Source organism: Meleagris gallopavo, chromosome 19 (assembly GCF_000146605.3).
Source record: "Meleagris gallopavo isolate NT-WF06-2002-E0010 breed Aviagen turkey brand Nicholas breeding stock chromosome 19, Turkey_5.1, whole genome shotgun sequence".
NCBI lineage: Eukaryota > Metazoa > Chordata > Aves > Galliformes > Phasianidae > Meleagris > Meleagris gallopavo.
In genome coordinates this window covers 7,832,191-7,849,145 of record NC_015029.2, presented here as the reverse complement: position 1 = coordinate 7,849,145, position 16,955 = coordinate 7,832,191, and the positions used below count along the sequence as shown (strand labels likewise).

Genomic DNA, 16,955 nt, shown 5'->3' with positions numbered 1-16,955 from the left:
GGAGCGATTTCATTTCTCATCTGTTCAACCTTTGGCAACTTCACTGCAAGCTTAAAGATGGTGCTTCTGAAAAATGAGGAGCAGAGCATGCTTTGTTTGCAGTTTTTGTTTTGATGCTTTCTCTCAGAATAGGGTTGAAACGAGATGACTTCAAGGTCCTTTTCAACCTAGGCCATTCTGCAGTTCTATGACTGTGCAGGAATCCCACACACCGTGCAAATCATATGAGAACCAGCAGACTCTGCCACATTTCCCTATTTTTGTCCCATTCCTTTTTTTTTTTTTTTACCATCACCATCTGAAGTTCAGTCACATCCTTCCATCCGCGTTCACTGCTCTGAGTCATTTCTTTCCTTGTACCACTCTCCATCGGAGCTTTTTGTCTCTAAGCAGTAATAGGAGGTGGTTACAGCAGTGCAATCCAATGATATAAAAGGAAAACCTTATTGTAGGTGCTAATTAGGATTTTAAAATCTTCAGGTATTTTAGAGCACATTTTATTCAGAAGGACTGCTAAAAGTGCAAAGATGAAAGAGATGGATTATGGGAGAATTAAATGTGGGGTTTAACTGAGAAATAATCATTTTCTATGAAAGATAATGACTCCTCTTGAGGCTAGTATCGAGATTTATTGACCCGGGAGGTTAATATTGATCAAAACCAAGGCAAACAAAATATTAGACCTTGAAGTAGAGTCATCTTGATATTGAAGTCTTGCCACTGACTGAACAGGTCAATATATCTGGGTGCCAGAATCTAAGGCTTGGAACAGATAATGGCAGGGGATATTAAATATGTCTGACATGTTCTGTGCGTACACTTTTTATTCTCATCAGCAGTAGTTACTTTATGGCTATGTCCTTCTGTATATAGCTATCTTGCAAGGGCTCAGGCTTCACTCACAAACCTAATTGCAAATATAATGGTTATCTTTCTCCAGTGTAACACGTAGCTGTCTGAAATTAAACAAGTTCTTCATCTATTCATTCACATATATAGATGATATTTTTTAATAGCTTTCATTGCCAACACACAACAAGTGATCCTGATGCTGCTGCAGCAAAACTATAGTGAAAATAAACTGAAAAACTGTAGTGCTTCAATATATAGATTTGTCATTGTATCCAATAATTTGCCTGAGTCCTGAGGAAAAAAAACACCATTGAATTAAATTCTAATAATAAGCTGACAAGAAGAAAACACCAATCTTAGAACAAATAACTTATCTGGATTAATTAATCAATGAGGATAAGGGTTGGGAGGACAGGGAGGGGGCTGGGGAAATTCTTACCCAGGAAGGAAGAGCTCATGTAGTGCTGCATCTCAGCAGTGCCATCAGCCCGAGGATTGCAAAGCAGGAAAGTCAAAAGCCCAACTAGAGAGCCGAGACTAATTAAGGGATGCTGTGGCCAAGTCTTTATCATCACCAAGTACTGCAAGCTGTATCAATCAGTTGGTTTGGAATGAATTTCTAAGCAGACTTTTAGGAAAACGTACCACAGGGAACATGAAAATAGTTTACAGGGTAAGTTCAGAAGTTAATGTGCTTGGGACAGAAATAATCCTTTTCTTTTCATAAGGCAGCTGCCATTACTGTGCTTTTTAATGTCCCTAAGAGCTATTTGCAAACCAACAAAACTACCCCCACTCACTAATGAGAGTAGCAGTGTCTACAACATAACCTGAAATCAAGTAGCATGTCCGTAAAAATAACGAGATACATTAGATTTATTTTGTTTATTCAGAAAGCAATTCAGTATGAAAACAGTTAAACCATCAGTACTTGAAAATAGAAACAAAGTGCATTTCATTAGACTGTAAATATTATGATTTTAAATATAAACATTTCCAGGATGTAAAAAACTGGTGCACCTCTGTAATGGTGCTGAGCCCCACAGGAAAAGTTTTAGACTTGTTCCCATTAGAAGAGTTTGTTCCAAGAGATCAACAACGATTTACTTTCTGTAAGATTTAATTCCAGCTGCACCCTGATTTTCTGAAGACAGACAGCATTGATTTTCTGAACATTTTTCTTAGAATGTGATTCATCCATCATCATTCACAACCAGAATGCGATCATGAAGAATAAGATCATTTACACATAAATTGCTTTTGAACCCGGTCTGTCTAACCACAGACTCCTATACAATTTTAAACCCACAAGGATCTCTTAAAATGCATAGGTGAATAAAGTGCTAAGTTGATAAAACAAACAAACAAACAGAAGAATAAAATTGTCACCACCTAGATCACTTGTAACACCACCCTAAGAAGAGTATTGAGCTTAATCAGCATTTCCAAAGGCCACACCTGTACTGGGTAAAGCTCAGAATTAAGATTATTAATCGTGCATCTCTTGCCTTAAAAGTCAGGGATTAAAACGCCACCATGAGGGCAAACTTCTAATCACTGGCTTTTCTCAAATAAATCTTGTTGAGAACTCTGACTGTATCAAGGATCAAGCTATCAAATATGTCTTCAGTCATGCTCATCTTCACAGTTAATTCATCATCGCCGTAGTAAGTCCACTGGGATTCTTCTTTGTGGAGTTCCTGAATCTAAAATATAACATGGATATGAATGTTTACTGCAAGAGCACGGTCAGTTCTGGAAGGCACCAAGGAGCTGTGCCTAATCCAACAATTTTATATAGCAATATCCACTTAAGACAGTCATTAGAAATGAAAATACTGAATGATTATTGCAGGTGTAATGAAAAGGATGCCAATGGCTTCTGTAAGCTCCAAAGTAACTTTAAGTAAACACAATGAAACAACATGAACATTTCTGGTTTCAGTGTAGAGAAAGTAAACAGGTCTTTGTTGAGAGGTCTGCTTACCAGAATGAGATCCACTCTGTCTCTCTCACAGTTTCCATACTTAGTCATATTAAGGAATTTTCTTTTCCCTTCTAAGTCATTCCTTTCCAGGTTCAGTATTTTAATAATTTCCCCCTGAACAAATGTCTAAAAAATAAGAAAGGGTGAAAAGAATTGTTCTCATGAGAGATCTATCACTGTGAAGCATTGGAAATGTGTGAAGAGAGCCAGTGTAAAGATCTAGCATCAAATCTAGAAATACCCCACATTTTAGGGGGCTGATTGAGAAGCAGCTGATTGATACTGACCAGACAACACATTTTCAATGTAAGATCACTTCAGAGGTAGCACCCAAGATTGTTGTAACCTTGGACATTCAGAAGCCTGACTGTCATTCTCCTTGAGTACCCTATGCACTTGGAATATTTGGACTAACTAATTAGTGAAGTCTGTATTTACTGAGCTATTTCAATTGCACTGCCCTAATCCTTCCAACTTTGCCGCTGTGTCACTGCAATGGCTGCTCTCTTTACTCTCATTATTCTATAGTTTACATTTCCAGAATTTACCTTAACCTCATCGACATCTGTGCTTCTGCAGTGACACCTAGAACAGCAAGATCTCAAATTTCTTTCAGCCACGGGAATGTATTTGGATGTGCAGTTACTTGATATTCCGCACGTAGAAGCTCATGAGTCAAATCGAATATAACCTGTAACATCAAAAACACAGAACCAAACTGAGTACCAAATGATACTCTTTCCAAAGTTCTCTTAGTGTTCGACAAAAGATATCAGGCTGCTGACAGCAGGGTATTGCATCTCAGTGCAGGATTTGTGATCATCACTTACATCACAGATTTTCCTCTAGCTGTTATGATTGTTACCTAACGAGTATGTAAGCCTGTACAGCAGTAGGTCTCAGGCAGTAATGTGTGATCATTCACTAAGTACAGATGGGTTATACATAAGGTCCTGGTAGGTCTGTCTCCCATGGCAGACAGAGGTCCACAAAATTCAATAATTCCAGAATGCCAAGGAAGATGAAGATTTGTCCAAACTCAGAGCAGGACTTCAGCGGCAGAACACTTGGACCCTAGATTGTAGCTTTCCAAGGAGTTTGTTTTGTCCTGACAGACCCAAATCTTATCCAGGGTCTTAGAACAGAAGAGCTGTAGCAAAAGGCTTGTATAACAGCAAGGATGCCTATCCTAGAAGAATTATTTTGCAGTTCATTAACAGAAGCAATATTTTGCAATAGCTTTGTCAGTGTTCCTCTGCTCTATTTAGTATCAGCAGCAAGAATAACAGTAGGTACCAGCTAATGCAGTTCATCCTACAGAGCACTGGAAAAAAACACTCAGAAAAAATACCTGATTATACATCCTCTTGCTTTCTGTTTCCAAATCATTCCCTTGGAAGTCATTACACTCAAACTTCTTTGGCACACTGGTTCTTGAGAAATTTGAACAAATGTTTTCTGGAGTCCATAATTCTTCTACAGCATATGCAGACAAGTTCTTTACATATGAAGTATAGTGTGGTACCACAAGGGGAACCTCAACAGTTTTCTTCCAAGGAGCTGAGTACCAGTGATCCAACAAGTACTGCTTTTGAGTTTGTCTTTCCAGAGCATGTTCATTAGAGTTAGGCTGATCAAAATCTTTAGAGCTTCCAAAAACACCAGCATCGAGGATTTTTAAAAGGAACTTTAGTGGGGAGAAAAAGAAAAACAAGGTGATGTACCCCATACTTCTCCACAGTTTTTAGAGGTATTGAAATCATTAGCAACTGATTTAGGGCTACACTTAGAAATCAGGAATCGTATGCTCTTACTCACAGGCTCAAATAAAGGCTTACTGATGCGTCAGAAAAAAAAAAGTATATTTTAATTGTATTTAGTAGAATTCAGAATTAGATTTACATATTTGAATTCTATGAACGTTTTTGATATTTTTACATTTATGTTCTGATTTGGGACTGCTTTTCCTACCCACTCCTCAAACCAAGTCTTGATTTTTTTAAAGCTTTCTTTTATAGTGCTTCCCAATGAACTACTTTGGAAGTGAAAAATGAACAGGCTGGAAATGGAAGCAGCAGGCATCAAAAGGGCCATTTCATTGGGGTTCCAGGCTCCCCAGCAGGCTGAAGGAGAAGTGATAGAACACTGCACATGCCATCCACCAGCTGCAAAGTTCTATAAATGATGGTTTAGTAGTAGTTCAGTTCCATATGTCAACACAATGCAGTTTTTGATGAAAAACAACTGGGCAGCAGAAATGCTTGCAAGCATAGACCCAATTTCAGATCCAACACTTAAGGTGACAAACTTTTCTGACTGTACTTACAGGCAAAGTAGTTGGAGAAGTCTCTGAAGATGAAGGAAATCTCTTGTCTGTTTTTACTCCTTGTTTTCTTTTAATCTTCTTATATTCCTTAACTGCATCATCTACAAATTTAGTCACAATTCCTTCTGCTATAGTGTGACAACCATGAATGCTAAACATATTGAAATCGTGCAGTAAAAGATCAGCAACCTTTGCTGATTGCTCAGTTAAGCTAGCAAGTGGATTTTCTTTGATAAGAAATTGTTTCTGACTGTCTTCTTGTTTGAGGCCTTTGATATAATTCATCACATTTTCTTCAAAGGCACCTTTGTATTTGTGTTGAGCTGTTTCAGAGAATGCAATTAATGCATCAAATAGAAGTTTCTTACTGAGTTCAGCTGCGATATCATCAGTGAGTTTATTTCTTTTCTGATCCTCTACTAAGCAACAAACATTTTTGCTTGTGTTTATCCCATCTGCATGACTGGCCTTATTTTCCTTTGGAGACACATCTGCAAGCATCCCTTGTATTTTTTGTATCATATCTGTTTTTCTTTATTTGATCCCCAGCACATTAAATTGCTTTGATGATAATATTCATCACATTTACAGTGGTCAGAATGCGGAAGTGCTTGACTTCTTCCAGACTGGAAGGCAGCATAAAGCCTAGACTGCTTTTCTGACACTTCTGATCCTCCTCCACTTTTTGTATCTTCAGCTTTCTGCTCTGTTACCCCTGCACCCTGCTCACCGGCTTCAGGGTATTTGCAGTCTCTTTTGGAGGATTCGTCATCATAGAAGGAATCTGAGTCTTCGTCCCCAGTAGAACTGGAACCATTTTTGTTGTCCTCCAAGAGGTGCGAAATCTCACCAGGTCTGACAAAGATACCACAGTGCTGTGCACATTCAAAATACTTCACCCCTTTGTAAGTTCCAGCATGATCACCTTCAGCTTTGTCCAGTGCAACACCAGCCCAATGGCCACTATCAAAACAAGTCTGTCCTTTGAACATCAGGGTTCCAGGTTGGGTCTGCTTTACTAATACTCTGTCTCCAATTTCAAATGCTGATAATGGATCATTGCTCTCCTCCTCAGCTAAGTGCAGCCTTACGTATGTTTTGCACTGTTTCATCGTGGAAGCAGGATTTTTACTGGCCTGACTAGAAGAAATAGGATCTGACACAGGCAGAAGCTCCAAAGACTGTGAAAGCATCTCCTGCTTTCCTTCCTGGTATTCTGACGAGTGCTCCTTTGCACAGGAAACATCTTCAAGTAAATATTGTTCTGAGAGCTTACCTTCCTGACTTGAAAAGATATCAACTGGCTCTCGATTGAACAAGGGATATTCTTCAGACTCAGTGTCATCAGGTAATGGGGGGAATGCATCCATTTTCAGTGATATATCTTCATTCATACACTGTCCAGTCTCTGGGACTGTCATTTGTTCTGGTGGAGATGGGAAGTCATCTATACTGAAGCTAGAATCATCATTTTTATTGTATCTACACCCAAAGGGGGAGGAGGGAGATCTTCACTTGGAAATGACAAATCCTTTTTATTAGAGGATGGCAAGTCAGCACTTGCATAGGACAACACTTCATCAACAGGAGACAGTATTTCTGACAAGGTAGCCTCGTCAGCCAGAGGAAGGCCCTCATCACTAATAAAAATTGCATAATCTTCACTTCTGGAAGAGTTCGCAGATTGAAACAGTTGCTTTTTTGAGGAAGAAAACTGTCCATTCCCCAATTCCTTTGTGGTGTGCCTGTCAGTTTTTGAGTTCTTATGAGTTCCTGGGGCCAACCTCTGCAAAGACCCAAAGGAAGTGGTTTCTGTATGGACTTCCTCAGAAATTCCTTGTGTGGACAAGGGCAGAGATACAATCTCATCGAGTTCTCCAGCTATGCTTTTCTCATTCAAAAGCTGTGCATGATCATTTTGCACTGTTGCATTTCTGGACAGTGAACATGCTACTAATTTATCATTTGCAATATCTTTGTGAGGTGGAAAAGAGACAGTGCTACTTAATTGGTTAGCAGCCACATCTAAAGGTTTCAAAGAATCCATCAGCGGAAGACTTTGGTCCCCTAATAAACTGTTAATTCTATCATTCCTTTCTGATTTGTTAGTTATAGAAGCAGGATCGTGCTGTTTGCAAATCTGAAGTAGGTAAATATCATCATTGCACGAAGAGCTGGCAGCAGCATTTTTTGAGTTTTCTGAGGCTTTCAAGTGTGGCCCATCCATTCTCTTGGTGGGTTTACCAAACTGAGAGGAATTCAGTGGTGTTGTTTTGGAGGTATTTGCTTTGTCTACTGAAAGGAAAGAAAGCAAATGACCAGTGCACCCATGAACCGAAGCCTCTCCAGAGCATTTCTGGAAGTTCTGAGAGCATGATGAAATCTCTGTGCTACTATCATTCTTGGACACTTCAAGTTCATCATGTTTGTCACTATGTAATGTTTTCCTCCCAGAATTTATTGCTATCGGTGCCTCTTTTGGAACATTAGGAGAAGCATCATAGACTAATTCTTCTGGAATACTGACATCAGTGTCCTCTCCATCTTGCACCTCTAATTCAACATCTGAAATAGAGCATTCTGAAACATCAATCCAAACTGCAGACACTTTCTGAAAATCCAGGAGAGAACAGTCAGATCTGGCAATTTCAGAGCTTGGAGAGAAGCTGTTTGACTTGCACAATGATTCAGTAGAACCTAATGCTTTGGAAAATGCTTTCCACCGTAGTTCTTCATCAGAAGTTTCTCGAGAATTATGGCCCAAAGGCTTCAGACACTGACTGCCATCCACCTGATGGATCTCACAAGGGGCAGACATTTCCACTTCATGTGGAACATCTAAAGAAAAAAAATTCAAGAAAACATTTTTATTTTATAGAAAAGGTTGCTGAGAGGTAACTGGATTTAAACCCATTTAATTTTCAGCAGTAAGTTGCATTCAAAAAAGATCAGCAGCATTAAATTCACTATCAACTTGAGAATTATTTTAATATCATAAAAACAAGTCAGGCTTATTAAAAAAAAAAGATGAAGAAATCAGCTAATACAATAGTGCCAAGGTAGTTGATCAGAAGAGTAAAATACAAAGTTTTCATTAAGATCTCCATTATTTTAGCCCAAAGATGAACTTCACTGCCTGGTACAAGACCATTATTCTCTATGGACAACCTTCTGAAAGAACTATTACTAAGATTATGATAAATAACCACAGAAGCCCTATGGGGTAAAGGCACTTACCTTCTGAAAAAAGGATTACAGGAGGTGCTTTTTCAGCTCCACGCATGATCTGTGATTCTCTTTCAGAATCTGGGCTAACCCTGAAAATACAACGTTATAATTGAATTAAAACTGAAATTATGAAGCGCATGGCACTCAGAAGTGTTCAAAAATGTTAGTGTATTACATGATGTTTCTCTAGGTGTATTTGCTACCCATACACAGCACAGTACCGAATGCAGCACCTTGTTTTCAACTGTTACTTCAGATGCTTTCTGTCAAGACCAAAGCATTCTGTAGATACATTTTCTGAAGTTGATTTCAACATTCATTCAGTTGACTCAAAAAGAATTAGATGTTCAAAGAACAGAACCATCTATGAGCATCAAACTCAAACAAGGCAACATTTGACACATCAGTAAGAAGCAGAAGGTAGGACAGGAGGTCATGATCTTGACAGACAGTACCTTCGCTCAGCTAATGAACTTTCTTTCCTTAACTGAGTTTCCATTACTGTAGATTCACTTGACATTGGTGCTGATCTTTTTTCACTGCCTTGGTCATCAAAAGAAAGATCTTTCTTACTTGTCCCAGCCTGAAGAGGCAATGATAAAAAAAATAAAATAAAAGCGCTGAATAAACAAGAATACTGAAGAATGCCAGTGAATTGCCACTGAAATTTCTCCAGATTTAAGGCAATACAGCACAACAGAACTTCAACACAATGTCATCTTCATTATGTACAAGCTGAGTTCGAAGTGTGATATCTCCATGACAGGCAATACTGTGGATTTCCTCCCTTGAAAATTTTATGCACAGTAAAAAAAACAGGTAAGAAAAACATAGGCTTGACACATGCCTGAAATGGACTACACGGGTCTTGTTCTTCTCTAGAAGTCCTGCCGTTTCTCTGCTCCCTGGGTGCTTTCTCCACTGTCACAGGATCATTCTCTTGATCTTCTAAGAATGAGGTATCATCACCTGAAATATACAGATTACTCAGCACAGAAGGAAAATGCGGGGTTCTTCATCTCAACCACGCAAAGTAGCCACGGTTACAAGAGATTAAGGTTTGCTACCAGAGTTCACGTCAAAGACTTTCTACTCACACTCTAGGTTATGAAACAGCAGAAATCTCACACCAAATATAAAAATGAAGTCAAAACACTAATGGTGAAGTTGTGATCCATTCGAGTCCATGGAAAACTCAGAGACAGGGTTTATTTCAGTTGGTTAATTTCAATTTTCCACATGCTAAGCCCTAGGCTTAAGAATCTAGCAACAATGCAACATCTGCAAAATTTCTAACATTAAGACCACTGTTACTAATTCTTAGTTACACAAACCTGTACTCTCACTCACTACAACAACATCTAGAAGTAAATGTAAAATACAGTTAATTAGAAACAAACAAACCAATAAATATTTTGTGCAATATTTCATATAATACAGAGATTATGCATACCCAGAGCTCTATAAATTATAGAGCTGACTCACAAAAATAAAACTGGCTGTTATATATATGTTGTACTGATAGCAAGAAATATGAACTGAGGATAAAACCTGGAAACAAAAATAACTCCAGAATGTGCTGTCAAAGTCCATCTCCAACTGATCTATGTTCCTTTGAAATAAACACCCTTAAATTATTTTAAATGTGCTTCAAAAGAAAGTAATTGTCATTGGCATAATCGGAATAAGTTATGATTTTGTTCTGAGGAAGCAGTGTAATGATATCTCATGATAAACCTCTGAGAGATCTCCACCATCTTAGCTAGTTGTGATTTATGCATTGGGTATAGTGAGCAAGACATTTAGGTAATAAATGAGAAGATTCTCTCTCTGTCTATCTTGAATAGAGTTTGAAGTGTTTGAAACAGATTGGACATAATTTCATTAAGTATGATTTACCAGATTCTTGAAGGATGTTTTCTGCCTGAACCCAGCATAAGGTACACAGAGCACAAAGTTTCCCCAGAGCCTTTCACCTAAACATGGATCGTTTTCCTTGTTTCTATTTTGTCCCTACGCACTCCTTGTCACCCCAACAGAAGCTGAAAGGGGCAATGACCTTATTCATCCAACCACCCCCTTATTTATCTTCCAGTTATGTAGCAGAAGCTGTAAGTCTCACTTCCAGAAATTTCTACACAGTCTCTCTTTCTATGCACAAACACCACCCAACAAGACCACTTACAGCTTTTTACACTTTCTTCTTGCTAATCCTGAACAGATCCTCGTACCAAAACCCACGCTGGAGACACCCAAGAAATAGATAAGCATCACAAGTTCTCTCCCATGTGTTACTCAGCTTTGCAGTCCTCTTCTAAAAGATCACTTAACTGCTCCAGAGCACTGCTAAGGTTTCAACTCTCACCTTTAGTAATTTAATTTGACTAGATGTTCATAGTTGGCTACAGAAGTCGTTTTTTATTGTGTACCTGCATTTGTGGAATGTTTGATCATAAAGACCATGCCTGTGGTTTGACTAGTAGCATCACACACTTTCTTGGCCACTGTTCCAGACGCATCAGGACCTCGTGCACCCAGGGACTGCTGCAAACTCAATGGCTCCTCTGTCTGTTCCTGATATTGTAGCAGTGTTTTCTTATTCTTGGTAGAAAAGCTGAAAATAGTTAGACAAGGGATTCATGACTGGAATTTTTTCTCGTGTTCCCAAGTTAATCATAATATGCCTATGCAAAAATCAATAAAGACATGAATCAGGTGTTTCTGGTAGCTCATGATGATACCTGTATTGTAGCATGTGCTTGCATGTGCATGCTTATAAAAGCCAGTTATTTCTCTCTCTCCCTCCTGCTCACAGTACTATATTTCATACAGGCATAAAGAACAGGAGAAGACTAGAAAAAAAATCATCAGCTCTGAAAATGCAAAAAAACCAACCAAAAAAAAAACACTACAAAACCAACCCCATGACTATAAAGTATTTAAGGACATGAAATTAAGTATCCCAATTTGGCAGCTTCATTCTCAATCCTCAGCCAAATGCTTGTCTGCTTACAATAATTCATAACTATAAGCTCTGTATTCCTTGTTTCTTGTATTTCACATCCACTGGTTGAAACCCCAAACCAGCAGCTTTTTCTGCAGGTTAGCAATTTATTTATTACTTCAGTTCACTTTATTTTTTAAATAGCATTTCCCAATCCCTTCCGCTCCCTGACAGCCCTGCTTATAAACTATCTTCCTGGTCAGGAAGAAACATTAACATACCTGCACAGGTGAGTAGATGCCATAATTACCACTCTACACTCTTATATGGGAAATATATACACAGTAATGCAGCAGAGAGAGTTTGGGTGCATTGAGCTCCACCAGGCCCTGTCTGCCCCAGACTTATGTTAATATTCACTGTTCTCCTATGAGCAGGCTTGTCAGTAATAAGAAGTGAAAGCAGAGCCAAGAAACCTTTTAAAGATTCCTGTGACTTGTAATCAATAACACCATGAGTTATGGATCAATTCCATGACGGGATTTATTTGAAAGCCTTTCCCTGTGGGCAATGTAAGTAAATGCAGAGCCCTGACTTGCCAGTCTGCACAGAGTCTGGGGAACACCAAACGAGAGGGCTTTTCCTATTGTCTTCAGTCACTTCTTTTGAAGCAAGCTAGATGTTTGTTCACCTGAACCATTTGGGCAACAGCCATACAGAGCAGCACGAACTCTGCTGAGTCCTCATCTGCGCTGCTCAGCACCTCCTGCTCAGGGCAAAGCAAACTGGGGTGTTGGGTTATGGCATCTGGGGAATGCGAGGTCAGTGCTTTCTCAGAACAGCCTCCTGAACTCCCAAATTACATGTGACTGTGGGTATTTTACTGCATAACATTAAGCCCCACGTAGTACAAAAGCCTTCTGTAGTTAAATCTCAAGTGAAAGACAAAGCTGCTCTGAGGGGTTAAGTGATACATAACCTTAGAGTGGATGACAAAGGAGTGATTTTCACCAATTAAATCAATATGTTTCTACTCACTTCACATGGGTATTTTGAAGTTTAATTAATATGTAGTTGCAAAGTGCTTTGAGCTTGTAGTTAGAAGTCATCATGAAGATGTGAGTTATCAGACATTGTATAGCATCATTAAAAAATACCCAGGTTATTAATGCTCTGGAAATTGACTGGCATAGCTCTGCTTCAAAGCTACAGTTGTTCCTAACATTAGGTCTCAGTCCCACAGAACTGCTTAACAGTTCATAATACAGATAATCCAAGGGAAATGGCATACACTGGTAAATGTATTCTACTTGAACAGTTTAGCAAGTGGTATATAACCTTTATGTATCTCCAGATATGGATCTATACCTCAATTTACTTGGAACTGTTCATATACCTTGCAATAAGCTGGTACTTGCTCCAGTGAGCTTACTATTTTAGATATGAGATGGCAGACTGAACAAACAGAGGACACACAAAATAATCAATGAGGCAATATCGGTCAGAATGTTAAGCAGGGATATTGATGCATCAACTGCTTGACCACGGAGATTTTCAAAACTTATCATTATAAAACGCCCTCTTGGGAGCATTTAAACCTCACACAATTATCTGGGCTATAACTGCTCCTGCCTTCCCCACTGGATTGGTTTTTGTCTTCAGCTATCACTGTGGAATGGGTTTTACTTACCCATCATATTTTTTGTTTTGTTTGTTCTTTAGCTGGACACAATTCTGTTTATCCCCACACACATCAGGCCTTGTAGATTCTGCCAATGGGGAACCTAACATAGCATTAGAAATCTGTCTCATCTTTGGCTTAATTACTTCTTCAGTTGCTGGGCTCCTGGTAAGCTGAAAGGAAAAGGACTGCGTAAGGTTTCACCTGGATATTAGTTGCAGTGCCAGCTCTGACTTTATTATCCATCCACATACAACAAACAACCAAAAAGAGCACTGAGAGTTCTATTAACAGCCTCATTAGGACTGCAAAAGTAATCAACAGGCTATGAATTAGTTTAATGGAAACAATCTCGTGTGAGAATTGAATGGTCTAAGATGCTGAAGTCCTGTTCAGATCCAGGTAGCAATCACTTTTATGATAATCTTTACCTGAGATTCAATTCTAATATGAAGAACACCTGTTTATTAAGAGAATAAGCACGTCCAGCACACAAGGCCAAGCCTAGCACAACCTGCACCCCCACAATTAAAAGCTATCACTCATTAAGTGAATTCATAACCTTTTTCTTCCCAGTTAGATGATGCAGTTCTTCCTGGAGTTTTGCTGTCGACTGCTGTATCATTAAGATTTCTCTTTGTTGCTTCAATAAGAGTTTCCTCTCTTGATGGGCTGCCCTGTAGATATTTTGCAGGTGCTGTATTTCTACCTACATAAAGCAGAGAAAGAAAACAGTATGAGGGAGCTAAGAATAAATTTTAAAAAGCATCATAAGGTAGGAAGCAAAACAGAACAATGCACATGAAGTAACACCAGTAGCCTTTCCCCTTTAAAAATACAAAAAAGCAATATGAAATCTTGCTCCAACCACCTCCCAGTGCTGCATGAAGCAGGGGGGATGCAATGAGCCCCAGATGCTCTTGCAGCATTACCTGCTCCCGTTTCAGCTCCGTTAGGACTTTGCGCTGCTTCTCAGCCATGGCAGAGGCTCCTTCAGTATCTTGCAGGAGTTCCAGACAGCTGAGAACCAGAGGAGGACAGATACCATGGTCAGATGGATAATTTAATGCCATGAATGCAATAGTTTTTTTTGGAAAAAAAAAAATAAAGAAAGAAGCTATAATGCACAGGAGCAAAGCTTCTCTCCAAAGAGCTGTGGCGCTGCAGTAGCCATGGACGGCTCTGCAGAAGGTCCTGCTGGGCTGTGAGGGCACATCACCGTGGAAGGCCAACCCACACGAGGAGACCAGACCACCCTGAGGGTCAGAGGAAGGGACACCCACACCAGAGCAGCACCAGGGACACCTCACACTGCTGGGAGGCTGCAGCTGTCCCTTCTGCCATGCTCTGAAGAGAATAAAACCAGGCAGATCCTCTCCTGCTTCTTTACCCGCACCCACTCCATCTGAAACACGTTTTATATTTGCTCTCTTTCCCCTGAAGGAGGAAGCGTTCTGACAGAGCAGAGAGCTGCACCCCTACATCGCAGCACAGGACCCTCCCTCAGGGCGGGCCCACCGTGCCCGGCTTCCCTCACCGCCTCTGGTGGCCCAGCCAGGCCAGCTCAGCTCTGGCTTTATCCCGCACAGCTCCCCTGCGCAGCTCCAGGAGGGCGGCCTGGTGGCGGGCGCGCAGCTCCTCTCCCCTCAGGCACTGCTCTGCCATGGCCAGGCTGAAGCAGCAGAAGGAGCTGGAGCGTCCGTAGTGCCGGCCAACATCACTCCACTGGGGACAGAGCAGAGCACCACGATTACTGAGGAAGCGCCATTGTGGGTGGCGAGTTTCACACGCGGACCGAAAATGCAACAGAAGAAGATCCAAGCCCAGTAGGGTGGAAGCGGAGCTGGTGTTACCTGGCTGTCCTGGTCACTGCTGTCCCTGGAGCCATCTGCTGGGCAGGGATCCCCGGGGGGCAGCTCTATTGGAGCTGACAGCAGGTTCAGACCTTGGTGGCCGTGCAACGGCTCCCTGTCCTCTGCTGGCAGAGATCCTGAGGAGGGGAAGACTTCAAGTCATTATAAATAGAATATCTAACAGATAGAGAAACAGAGCGATGTATCTTGTTTCTAAACATGATCATTTGGGCATGACAAATGAAGATTAGAGCTGCGTGCTTCCACTATGCTGCCTCACACAGTGCACGAGGTAGCACCCATTCCTGAATTCAGGGTGTTGGGAAACCTCCACATCCTGCACTGCTGGGATCACCAAGGGGGCACTGGAACCTCTCAGCTGGTTCCCTTTGCACTCTGACATTCGAGCATCAGCCTCCAAACAGCTTGTTGGGGATTATGGTGTCTGTTCACTCACAGGAGCAAAACTCTGAGCGTTAACCTCGTTTTCAACTGAAATCAGTGTAAACAGGTAAAAAGAAAAGAGAGGCCTATAAATAGGGTAAGTAACTCCAAGATCTCAAGATTATTTTCTTCAGAATGGCCAGGAGTACATATGAAGATTGCTATGATTTAGCAATGATATAATGAATATCAATATTTACATTCTCAGAATCAGCTGGGAAATGACTGAAATTCATGATTAATGGTTCCAACTCTTGAATTTTACAGTATATCGTAAGCCATGCTAGAAAACACCACTGTTTACACTATACCACCAAATCCTTTAACTCAGAGCTCACCTTCATGAAGAGCTGAGCCAAATGAACTCCTTCCTCCCAGAGATTTCCTTTGTCCCACAGTTCTGGAGTCCACCGGGCTCCGATCTCTCTCCATATTCAATGGAAATTGTTTCAACGAATGCATCTCTTCATTACTGATGGTAGGAGAGGAAGGATATTTTTCCTTGCTACAATTAGAGAGAAAATTTAAATCCCCAGCTTTCTTCGAAAATTCCTCAGAGGAAGCATACGATGGCACCACTGCAGGGCTGCACTGCACTGCACACTGTGTCCCATACCTGCCAGCTGTGCTGTCACCTGCAGACTGGTGTCCTGCCCATGTTTGCTCTGCATGGTCCAGATTCAGCACAGAGGAATCACTGCCCTTAGAACTACTGCACAGCTGCAGAAAGAGAAATGGTCCATAGATGTGAGTGATCTATTTGCAAGGCAGAACTTTCAATCCTTCTCCCCTTATCCTCTTGGGTACAGATATTTATTTTAACAGTAACTCCTTATGAGCTAAAGGACCAGTGAGATGGGTGCTACTGACAGTGAAGTAACTGGGCATGGAGGGTAGGGAGTGTCACTCATCCTTAGGGTGTATAAAACATATAGAGAAAAAAAAAATAGCACAGAGGATGTTTGGTTCAGTACAGAAGCAGCAGCACAGGAACTGGAATCACTCACCTTTAAATCGCCCTGAAGCAGGTCATTCAAAGACCTCTGGCTTTCCTGAAGCTCTAGCTTGGCTTTCTCACTCAGCACTGCCAGCCACTGCTTCTGCTGGAGCTGATACGCCTATGGTAGGAAATGACACACTGTATATGATATTTTTAACTGAGTCACATGGCTCCTCAGAGCTGGGTGCCAAAGGGCAGCAAACTCTGAGAGAGCAGCACAGGTACTGTGCCACCAACCCCTGCTGTATCCTGCATGCCCTTTGGAAGGCAGCCCAAACACTTCTCTTTGCCTCAGCTAGCACAAAGCAAAGCATTCGTGCCCACCTGCACTAATATAGCATTAGCAAACAGTAAATAAAGCTTTGCACCTCTCCCTTGCAGCCACATGGGTTTTATAAACCCTCTGCAAACCAGCTGATGCCAGTTATGGCCTGAGCACACCTGTGTCCTTGGATACTAGCAATTTTTATTTCATTTTATTTTTTAACCTCTGATAGCAGCACTGAAATTGCTTTTTGTCTGGATTGCTTACTGTACCTTCAGTTTGTGAGCCAGCAGGAGGGAAGTTTGTTTTAAGTTGTGCAGATGGTTCCTGTGTTTCTCTTTCAGTTCTGCACAGCTAGGGTCCGCCTCACCTGCA

The 16,955-nt window shown here is 40.8% G+C and overlaps 3 protein-coding genes across 4 annotated transcripts in view; all 3 read right to left on the bottom strand.

Annotated features, from left to right (window-relative positions):
• Nucleotides 1-2,887, bottom strand: part of QSOX2 (quiescin sulfhydryl oxidase 2) — a 23,538-nt gene extending 20,651 nt beyond the window's left edge. The window contains 2 exon segments of the mRNA XM_019621307.2: nt 2,411-2,558; nt 2,840-2,887. Coding sequence (XP_019476852.1) covers nt 2,411-2,558; nt 2,840-2,887 — 196 coding nt within the window.
• On the bottom strand, nt 1,716-5,723 carry LOC116217296. Of its 2 annotated transcripts, XM_031556233.1 has the most exons (5): nt 5,166-5,723; nt 4,191-4,526; nt 3,388-3,530; nt 2,840-2,965; nt 1,718-2,558 (listed from the first exon to the last, which is right to left on the bottom strand). In XM_031556233.1, the coding sequence occupies exons 1-3, from the start codon at nt 5,685-5,687 to the stop codon at nt 3,441-3,443; spliced, it is 948 nt and encodes a 315-aa protein (XP_031412093.1). In that variant the 5' UTR covers nt 5,688-5,723; the 3' UTR covers nt 1,718-2,558; nt 2,840-2,965; nt 3,388-3,440. The 2 variants fall into 2 exon arrangements, with proteins under 2 accessions (XP_031412094.1, XP_031412093.1); XM_031556234.1 differs by lacking the exon at nt 2,840-2,965 and having other exon boundaries at nt 1,716-2,558.
• Nucleotides 5,186-16,955, bottom strand: LOC104913691 (centrosome-associated protein 350). Its single transcript, XM_031556231.1, has 14 exons — nt 16,853-16,955; nt 16,323-16,433; nt 15,932-16,035; nt 15,654-15,820; nt 14,872-15,008; nt 14,556-14,743; nt 13,951-14,038; nt 13,581-13,727; nt 13,028-13,191; nt 10,823-11,007; nt 9,241-9,362; nt 8,849-8,976; nt 8,403-8,482; nt 5,186-8,003 (listed from the first exon to the last, which is right to left on the bottom strand). The coding sequence occupies exons 4-14, from the start codon at nt 15,775-15,777 to the stop codon at nt 6,613-6,615; spliced, it is 2,754 nt and encodes a 917-aa protein (XP_031412091.1). The 5' UTR covers nt 15,778-15,820; nt 15,932-16,035; nt 16,323-16,433; nt 16,853-16,955; the 3' UTR covers nt 5,186-6,612.